General features: G+C 32.6%; 1 protein-coding gene across 3 annotated transcripts in view; it reads left to right on the top strand.

Moving 5' to 3' along the window:
- The window catches only part of LOC115441072 (elongation of very long chain fatty acids protein), a 30,400-nt gene extending 18,499 nt beyond the window's left edge, over positions 1 to 11,901 (top strand). For all 3 annotated transcript variants that reach the window (XM_030165665.2, XM_030165666.2, XM_030165664.2), the window contains 5 exons: positions 837 to 893; positions 2,785 to 2,890; positions 8,351 to 8,487; positions 8,680 to 8,835; positions 8,979 to 11,901. In XM_030165665.2, coding sequence (XP_030021525.1) covers positions 837 to 893; positions 2,785 to 2,890; positions 8,351 to 8,487; positions 8,680 to 8,835; positions 8,979 to 9,125 — 603 coding nt within the window. In that variant the 3' untranslated portion in view covers positions 9,126 to 11,901. The remainder of the gene's footprint in view (positions 1 to 836; positions 894 to 2,784; positions 2,891 to 8,350; positions 8,488 to 8,679; positions 8,836 to 8,978) is intronic.
- Positions 11,902 to 16,538: the final 4,637 nt, after the last annotated feature.

Genomic DNA, 16,538 nt, shown 5'->3' with positions numbered 1-16,538 from the left:
CTAAAACTTTGTGTGGATTTTTTCTACCCCATATTGCTCGGTACTTGATCCTCCAGAGGACGGTGTTATTAGGTACATGGTTTATTGTAAAAACAACCAAATCCACTGTAAAATAAGCTTGAAAATTCTGCAAAGATAATATTACAATAAAATGCGGATAACATCTTTATAATGAAACCTATTGTTTGAAAACGTCACTGACGGAAAACGAAATGAAATAAATATGATACTTACCTGGGTACATAGATCATCATATAGACCAAAAAAATAATCAACAACTATTTTAACCAAGTCTAAATACGTGAATGTGCATCAATGAGTGCAATTTGTGTCTTATCTTAATTAAGTAAATTAGATCTAATGTTAGATTTAACCTTGCTTAGCGACCGGGAAAATATAAAAAATACAACCCAAAACAATTCGCAATAATGCTCAATTACTATTAATACTTTGAAAAATATCATACTAGTATGTTTAAAAATTTGTTAATTAAGAGTTGTTTGTGATTTACGTACAAAAATCTTACATCGCAGATTAAATCAAATATGTGGTTATAATTACTAAAAATATATCGGTGTGCTAGATGTTGTACAGTAATAATGTCTATATTTCATAAGAATACGATCAAAGGTGACGTAATATTGTCATTAGTGTGTGAAGTTCCCACACGTGTAACCCCGGTATCACACAGTAATATGCAAAAGTCTATCACAGGCAATGTTATGATATCTCGTAATCACATAATTATTGGCAGGTAGTAGTTTTCCGTGTCGGTGGTCGACACGTCGAGTCCGCTTGACCACTGCAACATTCTGACCTTTGTTTTTGCTTCGCAGACTGCACGAGGATGTTGGTGGTATTATTTCTCGAAGTTTACAGAGTTCTTCGACACGGTGAGCATCTTTTTTTTTTGCAATACATAACGCAATTGTTTTAATTGGATGTGTATATTAAAACAACGCAGTATTGAGTCATACTCATACTCAAGGGCTATATTTATTTAAGCGTATACAAAAAATACAGACACGGAACTATATGACGAAATATACTTATTTGAATAATATTATTTTTAAAACATAATTTTGGCGTCATTAGATTTTATACACGAGGTTTCAAACGAATAAGTGGGGCAAAATCGGAAATTTATCGGACAACGGAATTACACAAAATACACGTGCCTGCTCCACTAAGGCCTTGTCCACCATAGCAGTTTTTTTCTTAAGTTATTCCTGCTTACTATTCATTGAACAAACACCCTAAACGCGGGGTAATACAACATTATGAATAAATGTAAATTACAAAATGCTTTGTCACATAATTAAATTTTTAAACGATAACGAATAAATGCTTTACCAAAATAATTTTGGTTATGTAACCCAAATTAAAAATGGAAATGTAACAAGGCTGAAATCATAACGAGTACTTACTGCACTTGAACCATGCAATTACGTGAGGCAAACATTTTTATTGGCGTTTTTAATAGGAACATACACATTACGTTCTAATGAGGTTATGATTAAGTGTTATAATAAAGCAACGTTGTTGGTTTTGGTTAAGTTGTTTATTCGCCGGTACTGGCACTTAACGTTGTGGTCTGCCTTCGCCCATTTGATGTGTTCGTGCTTTAACGCCAAGTATAAGTTTTCGCCTATTTACTCATGATCACTGTCAAGGCGACCGGCACTGAAGCCTGTTAGAGTCCTTATTATTTCCGTACAGAACATGGTCAACACGCTCTATTTGCATACATCCAAGTAATCTAATATAATTGTTTACTTCCTCGTTATAATGACCTACTACCATAAAAATATATCAATATTATAGAATGTTGTTTATGAATTTAAAAGAAACAAACAAATAATAACTTTGTCTTTTACATATATTTTTGTAGTAATAATACAGATTATAATATTAATAAGCCTCGAAGATCTTGCTCAAATATCATTTCAAAACAGAAAATAATTTGATTGTAAATTGTTTTAACATGTTTTTACGTGTTTAAGATTGCATTCTTAAATTGACTTCTTTCTTGAGAATATTGGATTGTTAGTTTAGAATTGCTATAGTGAAAAATAGGGGACATGACTTCGCTTAGGCAGTCATTTATAGATAACAAATAACAAGGACAGTAGGAAGTAAACATGATTACTTACTTTTGTTCGATATCGAGAAGAGAACTACTTTCTTACTCTCTGACTCTTGTAGTTCATATTGAAAATGTCTTATAAAGAAAGTAGAACAAATATTATAAGTCTTCTAATTTAAGGGATCGAGTGCCTAAAGCATTCACCCGAAAGTCCGGTGTGTTTGTAAAAGCCGGCCCTGCCAGGCTAACAAACGTATTGCCATTTCCAAAAAAAAAATTTAAAAAAAAATCTTATCTAGTCTCTATAATGTTGTTTGAAACTAATACTGTTGGTTTTATAATAAAAATTAAATTTTATATTCACTAATTTTATACTTTTCATAAAAATAGTTAAAAAAAAATCGTAAATATGGATGTCTTCAATAAAAATAAATCTCAATGTGCTTTAAAAAAACAATGCTGTATTCTTATTTAATATAGTAAAAGAACGTACAAAATTATTTTAAGGGGAACTTAAATGTTAAATTTCGCAAGTCTTGAGTCAGATATGGAAGTTATCAAACAATAATTCCAGACATTGCGTAAAACCAAAATATAACTTCATTAGAATTCATATTTTAGACATATTGATAAAATAAATTTTGAAAATAATTTTCATCTACACTTATTATGATTTTAATTAAGCTTATTGTTTCCAGTTCTTCTTCGTGTTACGCAAGAAGTTTGATCACGTGTCGAAACTGCACGTCATCCACCACGGCATCATGCCCATGTCCGTGTGGTTCGGAGTCAAGTTCACACCAGGTCAGTTGTTACACCATTTAATTGTATGTTTTGTATAGTGTTTACATTCGCTGTATTTATCCCGCGTATGCAGAATTTTTATTTCTTTACACGCGGCTATACCTTTTGTACATAGAAGATAAATGCGGCAAAAACAACCAGTGTGTACACGCGCTTACATTCCTATATTTAGAATGGTATGTTAAAACAAAACAATAATACGCCTTAAATATCATAATAAGATGTTTAAAAATAGTCCATCAGTTTGGAAAAATACAAATGGGTTTCTTTTATGCTAATTGTGTTCAATACCAGTTTTATATTCCTAATACGAAATTATTTTATCCCTTTATCATCGCAGGCAGGTGCGCAAATACCTTTGTTTGGACAACACTGTTAAATCATATGCAAAGTTGTGCAAAGGTTATGTTTATATCAATGATTCACGCGTAAACTCGAAGTTAGTCTAGTAAAAACGTTTTGCCTTTGTATGCATGAGTTTTTTATTTATATTTGTACATCTCAATGCTAGTTTATAAAGCGTTATGAGTGAGGACTGAGGACGCAAGTCAGCCATAGCAATTTAATGCCCGGTACACCTTCACAATTCAATATAACTAATCGGTATAAAGTGGTGACGATGCGTTTAGATACATATTTTACATAATAGAGAGGTATAAGTGTAAAGTATTTTCCTTATAGTCAAGTTGTAATGAAATATAAGGTTATTGAAATTGTATGCATTTTAATCCTTCTATCTAGCGTGATTCGTAGTATATTAACGAGATGAACAAATTCATCATATATTAATTAGTTTAAAAACAATGAATGGCATAGATACAGTTTTCCGATAATAAGATACGGTATAATAAAATCATTTTTTTTTAGTTGAAACCATAATGAGTATTGCGGTATAAAGCTATTGTTTTGGATAATAAACTTTAATTATACAAATAAAAGATCTATATTAATTAGAATAATATTCATAGCCTGGTAGCTTACGTGTATGCCGTGAAATCGACAATTTGGATTGGAACAAAAACCCAAGTTGAGTTTGCTTTTGTTTCGAAAACTTGCTCAAATGTTAGGGATCAGCTATATTTATTGGAAAAGTTATAAGTTCGATGACCAGTCAAAACCAGCATTGCACTTTACCTGCCTCCTTTTATATATATTACCTGTCTGCGACTGCGCTCGCGTGAATTTGTTCCAAATAAATAAATAAACAAAACAGATTTATTTATCGTGATTTTATAGTCGTTTTGAAACCGTAAATTTTAAATTCTGTATTGATAATAGAATTTAAAAAAAATACTAATGTAATAAAATAAAAAATATTTTTTATAAATATTAAAATGAATATTTAGGAATAATATTGAGAACTCGTGGTAATGGAATTAAATCTCACGTACTATTACGATCACTACGATCGGTGCCATTCATAACTATGCATTAATTGTCGCGACGTTACTATGATTATCAAACTCGAACGAGTAAAAAATACTATCAAAAATATATTCTTTTTTAATTATCTACGGTACTATAATTTTTTTTTGTCCTACAAATTGTTCATCAATCATTTTAGTTTCAAAACGAATATCAAAATCACGGTGTATATTATTATAGAGAAGACGAGTGTAAAAAATATTAAAAGATTAATAAAAAGATTTAATTTACTTTACGACGGTATGAGAATTACTTACAATTTGAAATATTGTAAGGAATTCTCATGCCATCATAGCCATAAAATTCGACTAACTAGATATTAACGTGGCAAAGATTGCATATTTGTGAATAGTTTTAACAATTCTTAAAGACGTAATATAAATAATTTGTTATTATTGTAAATTGGTGTCAACTTTGTAACATTGTGCGCCATGTCGTGACCTCTGCATATCTAGTGGTAGCGGGCATCCAACAAAAATACGTTATTATAGATGTCAATAGCCCCTATACTGCATTTTGCATTTAAATTGTAAAATCAGAGGTCGTGAGTTCGATGTCCCTATCATTATACCGGATCTATTATAAAGAACAGAGATATGTTTCTCGCCAGTCGCCAGAATTATGCCGGCCTATCGTATGGAATGTATAACCCGATTCGTATTATGTTCTTTGTAGTTACAGTTGTATAGGATAAAAACGAAGTTTATATTTAAAAATGATAATACTGGTATCAAAGTTCAAACAGGTCGCTCGTAAAAACTGACCACAAATCTTTATTGCGATCTGCATAAAGCGTTATATGCTAACCCTGGATACATGCAATAACAAGAGAATAAATAGGTATAAATAAATATAATATAGAAACACTAGCTTTTCTCGCGGCTTCGCGTACGTGAAATAGATTTCCCGGGATAAAAGTCCATCTACTTAATTTTCGTGATAAAAATTAGCCTATATCTTTTTTTTATTCAAGCTTAGTTCAATGTAAATTTCATCAATATTAATTCAGTGGTTTGGTCGCGAAAACGTTACAGAAAGACAGAGTTATTTTCGCATTAATATAATTATGTATATTCATACGGATTCTTATCTATGTAATACCGTCTCTGTATAACATATTGTCCCACTGCTAGTCATAGTACCTTCAAGCCTTTTACTGGGAAGATATTAATCTACTTCATTCGTTAAGTAAATATCTTAAGCTTCTGATTAAATTTGAGACTATTCGAAGATAAATAATGTGTCATACTTGATTTTATTTATTCTCATGAACGATAATCTACGCAGATAAAAGATATTAATGTCTTTATAGAATACAACGTTTATTTTTATTATGTTTGCATTTTAATAGTAAATTATGATTTGACGTAACTGTTTTGGATTTGATGGTGAATACAGTTCATTCCGAAGAATTATTATAATGATAGATATGTGTAACCTCTATATTCACCAAGATATTTTTTATTGCTTTGAATACGAAACGCGCTTGCCGTTCGTCTGATGATAAGCGATACGACCGCCTATAAACAATAGAAACACCATCCAAAACCTTGAATTAAAAAGTATTGTTTGGTATTCCACTGCGCTCGCCATCCTAAGATATGAGATGTTAAGTCTTATTATGTCCAGTAGTTACACTGGCTACACTAATGGTCATTTGACTGAAATATAACGATTAATTTTGAGGAACTCGCGTGGTTATAAAAAAAGTCGTGAATTGGAATTTACGCGGGAAAAACTTTGGGACACACTGATGTCCACGTGCGCGAAGCCGTGGCCACAACTATTAATATGATAAATATTAAGTACCTATTACCCACTAATAATATAATTGATAATATATATTCCACATTATCTCACGGATATTAATAACCTCCCTTATCCGTGAATTTATAAATTATAATAGTGGTGCGGGTCAAATTGTGCAATAAAGATATCAAATCACTTGACCGTTTTATTAGTGGGAAAATGCGGGGAAATACGCTGCAACTCATGTTTTGATAAATAAATAGGAGTAAGCACTAGGCAATTAATCGAGACATAGATTATACATTTCTGAAAAATACCCATAACGTTAGTACTTTAAACAGCAAGGAAAATATATTCCAAAAATATTAATAAATTATAGCATTTAAATATCCAAAATCGTTATATTAATATTATCTATCTCAGATTTAAGTCGTGTCATGGTTTCGAGATCATCACTTCAACTAAAAATTTATTTCTTTATTTCTGTGCCAGCGTGTCATAATTGATTACTTCTCATATTAATATTAAGACTACATTTTATGACCAACACTGTGACGATGACCATAACATACTCGACAGTGAGCTAAACACTGAGACAGATGTTCGAGCACAATTCACGACCCATTAAAGGTTGAACAGGCCTTTAACCTGGTACCTACCCTTTTACTGCCCTACTTGTTTTGCACAATTATTACCAGGCATCTCCAAGATAAATCATAAAGTGAAATTTTATAATACTCTACCATGACTGAATAATTATATGTAATACAAATATCGTGTTTGCCTTTACCATTCCAATACACGTAAACTGTGCATAGCTTTTAGAATATCTGCCTTATTAGGTTATGCGTGTAAATTGTTCTCGATCTACTTAAAAGATCTGATTCAATATTATAGTACGCAAATTGCGACGTTCGTGTATTTAATTTAATAAGTCAACAAGAAAACCAATGCTAAAATACATATTTGTTGATAGTAAGACGATGTGAATTATTTACGTACGTGTACAATGGTAATGTGCGAACATAATTTTCTTTCAAAAGGGCCTGTAATGTAACACCTACGTAATACAGTATAATATGATTATATTTCGTTGAATACTATCTCGGTTTTTCATATCACATACTACCAAAAATTCCTTTATAAAAATTTAGGAAAAGCTATCTAAAAAGCTGAGAAAATGGCGTCTCTACGTGCAATCATCGGTTTGGTCGCCTGACGTAATACACAACTGGCATAAAGAGAAATAAGCATTTGTGTAACTAATGTCTCATAGAGGGTCATCAACTTGCTTCCCAAAAACATGTCCATAATGCGTATTTGTGTATTTGCTTGAATAATAAATAGCCCGGCACCGCAATCAGAAATGTAGCTGTGCGCAAACACGTCAAGTACACGGCATTACTTAACATTTTTTTTGTGAGTAAACTCTTAGGCGTACTTGAAAATAACGAGGAATCTTAAAAACATAACCTACACTACACTCGATCATATGTAGAATTTTCTAGATGCATTACAACTGACGCTAGAACATTACTTGAAACAACACCGACTAACGTCAAATTAAGTTTGCTTTAGTCCGCGCGGCGCAAGTCCATCTCTTGAACAAACTGATTATTTAAACAATAAATCTACGTGTCATCTTCACTTGAATCGATTAGTATGAAACGGGAAATACGTTTAATAAACGAACTACTTGAGTGAACATACTTACAACTCGGAAATAGAGATGGTCATCTCTGCTTTATGTATAAATAATATGCTCGGCCTTCGGTAAATTTTTCGATTAATTGCATAGTTAGTAGTTACTTAGTTTCCGCTTTGTTTACTGTACTTCTTCCTTTTATATATAATTTATCAACGCGGAAGGTTGTGAACAATAAAATGCACTTAAGATTGCTTTTATATATGTACATCGTAGAGTCACCTGTTTTATATTCAAAGACTCGAAAAATGGACTTTAAAATTTAGACGCCTCCGGTATGATAAATTAATATTTGCTGTTAGATCATAGTTAGAATTAGAACATTTCAAAGCTGCATGATATTACACTTTTTGTCAGTATCCAAGATTATAATTAGAGCAATCTAACATTCTTGTAAAAGATTATGATGTTTGTTTATTAACGGCCACAAAAAGTAAAACTAACAGATTAGGTGAAAACTATTAGAATGGCCAATACACAAATGTCGCTAAAGTAAAAGGCCTAAGAGTTAACACAACACACACGTATTATAATAATATTGAACTAAAGAAAAGTATAACTAACAAATGACTTTGTTCCAGGCGGTCACTCTACGTTCTTTGGCATGCTAAACACTTTCGTCCACATTATAATGTACGCGTACTACATGCTCGCAGCCCTCGGCCCGCAAGTGCAGAAATTCCTTTGGTGGAAGAAATACCTCACTGCTCTGCAAATGGTATCTACTATTCGTATTTTATTTTATTGGCCAAATAATCTATTTAATAAGCACATTTCAGCACCCATTATGCGAAATTAAAAATATAAGATAACACGTTTGTCTTAACTCTTATGTACATGTTACTATACTGATTGTTTTTTTAAAGATAATTGCTATGTTCATTTGAATGATAGGCATTTTCTTTTTCAGATTCAATTCGTGTTGGTATTCTTACACGCGTTCCAGCTGCTATTCGTTGACTGTGACTACCCACGCGCGTTCGTTTGGTGGATCGGCATGCACGCCGTCCTCTTCTACTATCTCTTCTCTGACTTCTACAAACAGGCATACATTAAGAAATCAAAGGCAAGTCCATTGTGTTAACTGTTAAATAATAAGATACTTTGTCTCACATCATATTTTAGTAGTTACTGCGGATAGAAATAGAAATTTTTGATATTTTTAGTACTATTCAAAATTGACATTCACCCTAGCATATTCATTTACAGAAAGAGAAAGCCAAAGTGAAGGTGGAAGCTGATGGTATCAAAGCAGAAACAAAGGAAACGAAATTGTCACTGCTGAACGGGTTCAGCAACGGTTCGGCACTGAGCGACGTACGGCAAAGGATGGCGGGGGCGGTGGCCTCCCAGTGATCCCTCTTGCGACATAGTGAATTCGTAAGAATAGTGGACATCTAGTGACACTGTGTGTACCTAAGAGCATTCAATGACATCTCATAGAGTAAAGTACAAAACGGATAGCTCCGAGCTAGCGCCAGATCACATCCGCAGTTTTCAAGGAAACAAAGCTCAATTATGTTTAAGTAATTTAGTGAGGCACTTATTGATGCTTGTTGTAATTTATTGAATCATTGTGCCTTTTAGGTTTTTGTACCGGTTGATTTATATTTATGGTGGATATGGTAAGGCTATGGTTGAGCCGATGGTGGCCATCCATAAATGTAATAAGCTAATTTAGTCGATGAAAAAGCATAGGTATTTATGGTGTTTTTTTTCCAGTCCCACTTAAGTAGTAGGACGTAAGAAGAATTTAGTTTTAAGTTAGTTAATACATTGTGTTTGTGTGCGAATGTAAGTGTCATGAAATCGTAGTTTATATATTATAAACATAGCACATACACTACCTCATTAATCGGACGATTCAAAAATAATTAAAATCGTCTGTTATGATTGTCACAAACTTGCCCACCACAGTCGAAACAGGTTAAACATAATTCATAAAGACAAATAGTAACCAAAAACATGACATTGTTTTGTTAGAACGAATGAGTAATAATGCGCGCGTTAACAATATATTTTATAGCAGCGCAATATAGCGAACACTTAAAAGTGATCATAATCACATCTCGATATACTGATATTTATGATTAATATATCTCGAAGTATTTCATTTTGTTATTGAAATTGATATTAACTAAACCAACTTGATCTTTATTCCTTCGAATTGGATTATTTTATAGTTTTATTGCTTAGCCAGTCGTAATTATCAAGGACGAACTATAGCTTTATTTGTTGTACCTATCTCAAAACTTAATAATATACGCATACATTTGTAATATTATGTTTTTTGTAAGTAAGATGTTGATATTAAAGACGTCTATAATAACTCATGTGTCAAAGAAGTTTTTGAGCTCCTCGCACCAGAAATTATATAATTATAAATAAAGAATTCAACTGCATACTGTATTATGTCGGTCATGCAGACAAATCACTGAGGGGGGCTCTTAATACTAATGGTAATAAAATGCAAGATATTTAAATAAGAAATGAAATTAATGTATGGCAGAGTTCATGGAAGAGTGTTTATGTTACATAACGTCAATTATTTTTAGAAATATGTATTTGTGGCTAGGTATTTACAAATAAGTCTATAGCTCTACTTCGTGTTCGCCATCTTGAGAGTTGCAAACATCGTCCCGTCAATTCCAGATATAACGATTAGTAAGCATATTACCGCGCATCATATATATTTTGGGTAAGTTTTGAATAATATGACTAGACGAAATATATGGATGAAGTATTTTCAAAACATATTTATTATAAATTGTTGTGGTTTTAAATAGCTGTACAAAATATTTTGCATATATAGGGCCTTACTAATAACCGCCATATTAGTCTGTCTTGCTTCCTCTTACGGCTATTGTAATTCAAGTTAGCAAGACAAATGCTATTCAATATAATTATTACCGATTTGGAACAACGTTTATTAGTAAGGCGGTAAATGACTGAATAAATAAAATTTCTGCAACAATCCGTTATTTCTTTAAATCGCTTAATTACTTGCATGAGAAGTAAATAATACTCATGGAATAATAGCGAGTATACCCATCAACCTTTGTTTATTCGAACTATTTAGCAACATCATAATTATTTATTTTCATAATTTTTACACAATACAAATGTAGTACGGTTGGTTTTTTATGAGTTCATTCAGTTTTAGTTGCATAATACATATTACGTATGTTCTTTGTTGCCGGCCTTATTAAAATATTTGGTATGCAGCGAAAAACTTGTAATTCTTGTATTTTTATTGCACTCCATTTTAATATGACCACAATAATTATATATTGGTATCAATATTTACCGGCTATAATTATTACAACATAAGCAAATGAGTTCAAAATTTAGTAATTTGACCGGTCTCTATTCAAATTTCGCGATAAATGTATGTATACCAGAATAATGATAAATACTAAAATATTTCTATGGCGTGTAACATTATATAGAATTAGTATTAATAAATGGCTCCGATATAAATTTCCGGATTCGTGGAATATTCGATTAGCAAAATATTAAGGGTATAAGAAAATTGTTTCCTCGTCATATTTCTATATACTAGAAATTTGTGCCGTCATAAACTTATTTATAAAGAATGTAATCAACATTAAAACCCACATAATTATTTCAACACATTTTGTTTATTTAGTGCATTAAATCTGTATTTACTACTTAATAACCGAGAAGTAGTACTTACTTATAATTATTAAATAAATTATCTATTTTATTATCTTAAATGATGCAATTAGGTAATTATTATTAATAGCCGGTAAAACAATGTTATCTTGATATTTATAACCTACTCTGACCTTTGGAAGCAAGAAATATCTTTTTGGTACTGTATTTATATACATTGACTGTAATATATATATATATTAGCGCACTTATTCTCTAACTATTTTGGTTGATTTCGCATTGTAGCGATTTCAATGAACGTCGCCTAGTACCTAAATGAGTTCTAAGAAATAACATGTAGTGAGGTATTACGGTTAAGATCTACTTAAAAATGTCGCATTATGTGTTTGTGTGTTGTGTCCAATTTTTTATTTGTAAATATAACGACATAGGAATGTAATACGACATCCACATGATATTTTGTGATACTTATCTTAATAAAAAATATATAATTAGACTAATTCGTTTATTTTACCACTAACGCAAAAAATACTGTTACATAACAGTACACATTTACTAATATACAACCCTTTAATGTACCTTTCGTTAGCAGTTTATTACCTTTGCGTTGGACATGAGAGGAATTTTCGTTCGTCTACAGTTCTGATTTTGTTCACTCTTCCTTCGCTATCCAATCTATCCTTCTTTGGAACGCACTCCCGCTCGAAATCAGGTCGTCCCCAACACGGCTGGCTTTTAATATGAGGGTTCGTCGATTGTTCCTGGCAGAAGTAGCAGATTCCTCTCATTGACTTATTAGTATATTTATATATTTATTTATTTTTATATATGTGTATATATTTATATACGCCAGTATGTTGTTATTACATTTGTTTATTATTACTCTTTTTTTTTATACACCTGCCTCCGTCCTCTCTGCACCGCCCCAAGGTTGACTGGGAGAGAATCCCCATGGCATTAAGTCCGCCTCTATACCGTGTACAGAGTGTAAAATAAATAAAATAAGTGATTTACTTAGTAGAAAGGTTTTAATGACACCACATTATTCGCCATAGTGGCCTACCTAAGCGTGTCGCGTTCCGGGATCAGCCTGTGTAGGTATACCCGATATTCCAACAGGCCGGCATAAATAGATCGACTGGCGAGGGATAATGATCTCTCGTATCAAATCAAAATATTTGAAAAACCGTGCCTCGACGAGCCCATGCACCGGAGTTGTTAAGGGTAGGTGGAAGCAAGAAATAATCCAAATATCACGCACTTCAAAAACGATATTATTTACGTTCTTCTAACAATCACTTGTTAAATGGAGAGCTTATATACTTACATTTTGGAGAAGGTGTATACAACATTAAAACCCAGAAATGTAAGAGTTATTTAAGACCTGCTATCGCTCAGCCAGTCTGCATTATCGTATTCAGGTATAACTAGAAAACGTTTTTAGAAAAAGCATTGGCTCATAAAAATGCCTATCAGTGAATAAATTATTATGTTTACGCGAATGTAATTGACATTGAAATCAAACTATTTCAAATGCTCTGGGGCGACTTCCCCCATGTCCATGAGGGCTGCAGTCTTCGAAATGTCGAGAGAAAATTATAATATAAAACACTGCGATAAAATCTGGAAATTGTTTTTTTCTATTCCTGTCAGCTCTTAGACATAGCATACAATTCTAAATGGCAAATAAATGCACAAGAATGTAAAATGATTCGATTAATTTTACCTTACCTTATTATTCGATTAATTAGTCTTATATAATAGCTGCTGAATGTTGAAATTAATAAAATGTGGTCTACGAATTTTATGCCCAACGTATAAATTTGATGAACCAGATAATAATGAGATGCGCATACGCAGTTTTTCAACTTCCTAGTGAATTAAAATAACACGATGCAACAAGAAACCCGCCTGGTATTCAAACTTATAGGCCTGACATTTGAACACGTGGTATTCCATATTGAAGATCCAACAAGAATGTTCAATGTTCATGTAATGTATTCAAATATGTACTTTAAAAATAGTTATATCATTGGAGAGATCCAACGCGAGATCCAGTGAGACCTGAATCGCATGGATTGGCAAAATTATAAACCAAGTTTAGAGATAAATTTGATTTTTCGAAATTATATTATATAAAGCTTTTTATAAATACCTGTATTTTAATGTAAGCACTCTATATACACATTATAATATACTACCAGAATTTGACCTCGACTCAAGTCATTCACCTCTTGCCGAAATTCGTAGGTCCTAGACGCTGGGATAAACCTGCCACGAAGTTGAATTTAAATATTTTATTGTACCATAATCGTAATAATTTATGATTGTGAAAATTAAGAAACTTTTAGATTTGATGAAATATAGCTTCTTACTAGGTATTGCTTGTGACCCCGACCGCGCGAAAAACTTTTCCTTTAATACATCTCCTACTTAACACTTTTGGAGGATGGAAGTAAATAGCTCATAATTTAATCAAGGGTTTGGTACATTCATCAAAACAATCAGTCAATCGTGTTTATGATCGTAATTATATTTGTTCACAGAAATATAATGTGGTTGCACACTGCTGTCGAAAAAATTAGGAAGGTGATAATATTACACTCTCGATACTAATTTGTATTTAAAAAATGAAAGTATTGGGTAGTAGATATTATTAAAACGCTCTTTTTACAGTAAACATTATAATATTAGAAAAATAATTACAGAATACAAATTTAGACATTTTTTGACTACGTCCTACCAAAAAGAATAATAGAATAGTCGCCGCGTGACATGTCTTCTCTTCTGCCAGCCTGCGCGCGCAGCCGAATACTTCCGGAAACGCCCGATGTCATCGGCTAGGATAGCGGCGCGTAACAATATCTTGATTTTTTTTTTAATTGCCTTAGTAGGCAAATGAGCGAGCGGTCCGCCTACTATTAAGCAGCATCCGCCGCCTATGGACTAAAGCAATGTCAGACGCACATGCTTACTGGTACACTTGATATTTGGGCTGGCCTCGAAACGAGAATGTCCTGTATCTAATTTTCCCACGTCTCTCGTGTAAAAAAATTATCGTATACCTAATACAGATATTTAATCGTTCCCGCACCACCATAAAGCGAGCTTAGTATGTATGATTGTGAAAAATTTTACGTTATTAGGTACCCACATATGCATGAACTACGACTAGCACAAATCCTATTGAGGTGTAATTAAAGACAACAATTATATCAATTATTAAGATCTTTAAGATTTATGTAGGTACATATCGTACTATGCTGAGAGAAGCCCAGGGAAGTGGGGTAACTGAGGTCAATTGGAACGATTTTGAGAAAACCATCTGGTTTGATGTCAATATACATCCTATCTAACCGGTAATAGTCTCTAATTAAATCAAGTTATATCACGTCACTAGGAAATAACAGCACTAAATTACACTATTTAGTGCACATTACTTCGATATGAGCCATTAAAAAACATTCGGAAATTGTGTCATTAACTCTGCTTCCGACTCAATCGCAACATTATCCATGGTTAGCTAAAACATGGTCCTCTTCAAGTCGTAGGTATTGATGACACGTTTTACCTGATAATAATTATTTTCATCCATAAGTGGACATTATAGTGATAGCGGTTCCGTGTTAATTTTAATATATTATTATTAGTTAAGTCGTATTCACCGCACCGTATCTTGTAAAGTAACGCAGCACTGGATTATTGCTTCGTTACCCGTTCCACGTTATGCGTCTAGTAGGTAATTGTATTTATATAATTATTACCCTTGAGTCACGAGCGAATTATTAAACGATAGCAAAACATAAAAATAATATTGAACTATATAGTTAAAAGCGGCGATAGCCTAGTTGGGTGTGGAACGGACCGCCAAGTCGAATGTCCGCAGGTTCAAATACCAAGGGCACACACCTCTGACTTTTCTAAAATCATGTGTGTATTCTTTGTGAATTTATCGTTCGCTTTAACAGTAAAGGAAAACTTCGTGAGGAAACCTGCACATATAAGAAGATCTCTATAGGAATTTCGAAGGTGTGTGAAGTCTACCAATCCGCACTAGGCCCGCGTGGTGGACTAAGGCCTAATCCCTCTCAGTAGTAGAGGAGACCCGTGCTCGGCAGTGGGCAAGTATATAATACAGGGCTGCTATTATATATATGTAATAATAATAATAATATATATGTAAGTGTTTTAAAAAATATATCGTACAATTATTTATACGTAGAGGCCATAGCGACATCTGTGGTGCACTAGTATAACGAAAACCTTATTAGCTATTTAAATATACACAATTAAATAAATGGTGGATACTATAGTACACTTATTTTTTTTAATATAGTCAAATAATTCGATTTATTCCTTATATCTTTTTGCAATTAATCAAAAACGTAATAATAATATTATAGCCAGTAAAACAGTTATTCTACTCGCCGAAAGATGGCAGTGTACTTAAGGATCATGTTATTTACTTTTTTATATCAGTGTTTTATCACTTAACAATAAGGGTTATTAATTTATTTTTATCAAATCAATAAAGTAAGTACTTAACACAAAGTCTGTTAATGATGAGTGGCAACATTTTTTTTCTGTAACCAGGATAGCCCACGGCATGATGAACAAATATGGTTCTTAGATTTATTTCGTAAGTGCCTTTCATTTAGTTAATGAAGACTTCACATGACTGATATCATAAATATAATAGCAGTCTATAGTGTACCATTAATTCTTCATTATGGGAAAGCTGATTCGTCGCTTACTATTACTTTAATTATTTTTAATAAAATAGTGAATTGCGTCCAAGATATTTGTTTTATTTAGGCGATTTTCTATCTTTGTAGATATTAACAACAGCACTACGTATCAGGTCCAAGACTCAATTTATTTTAAACAGGATCCAATCAAAATATTACACTAAAAATGTTGCGGAGTTTTTAGATGTGTAACATCTAAAAATCCGCCATATCCGTCGAGACCGTCTCAACTGATGCACCATCACAGTGGCGGCCCTAAACTACGCGAGGCCCCGGGTGGAGCAAAAAGTTTCCCGGTTTTAACAATCTCGTCGGTAAGATTTTCAAAAGTTTATTATAAACTGTTGTATGTAACCGTCAGTCATACATACATACATAACATCAC

The sequence above is a fragment of the Manduca sexta genome, chromosome 26 (genome assembly GCF_014839805.1).
Source record: "Manduca sexta isolate Smith_Timp_Sample1 chromosome 26, JHU_Msex_v1.0, whole genome shotgun sequence".
Classification (NCBI taxonomy): Eukaryota; Metazoa; Arthropoda; class Insecta; order Lepidoptera; family Sphingidae; genus Manduca; species Manduca sexta.
This window is presented reverse-complemented; position numbering and strand designations above follow the sequence as displayed.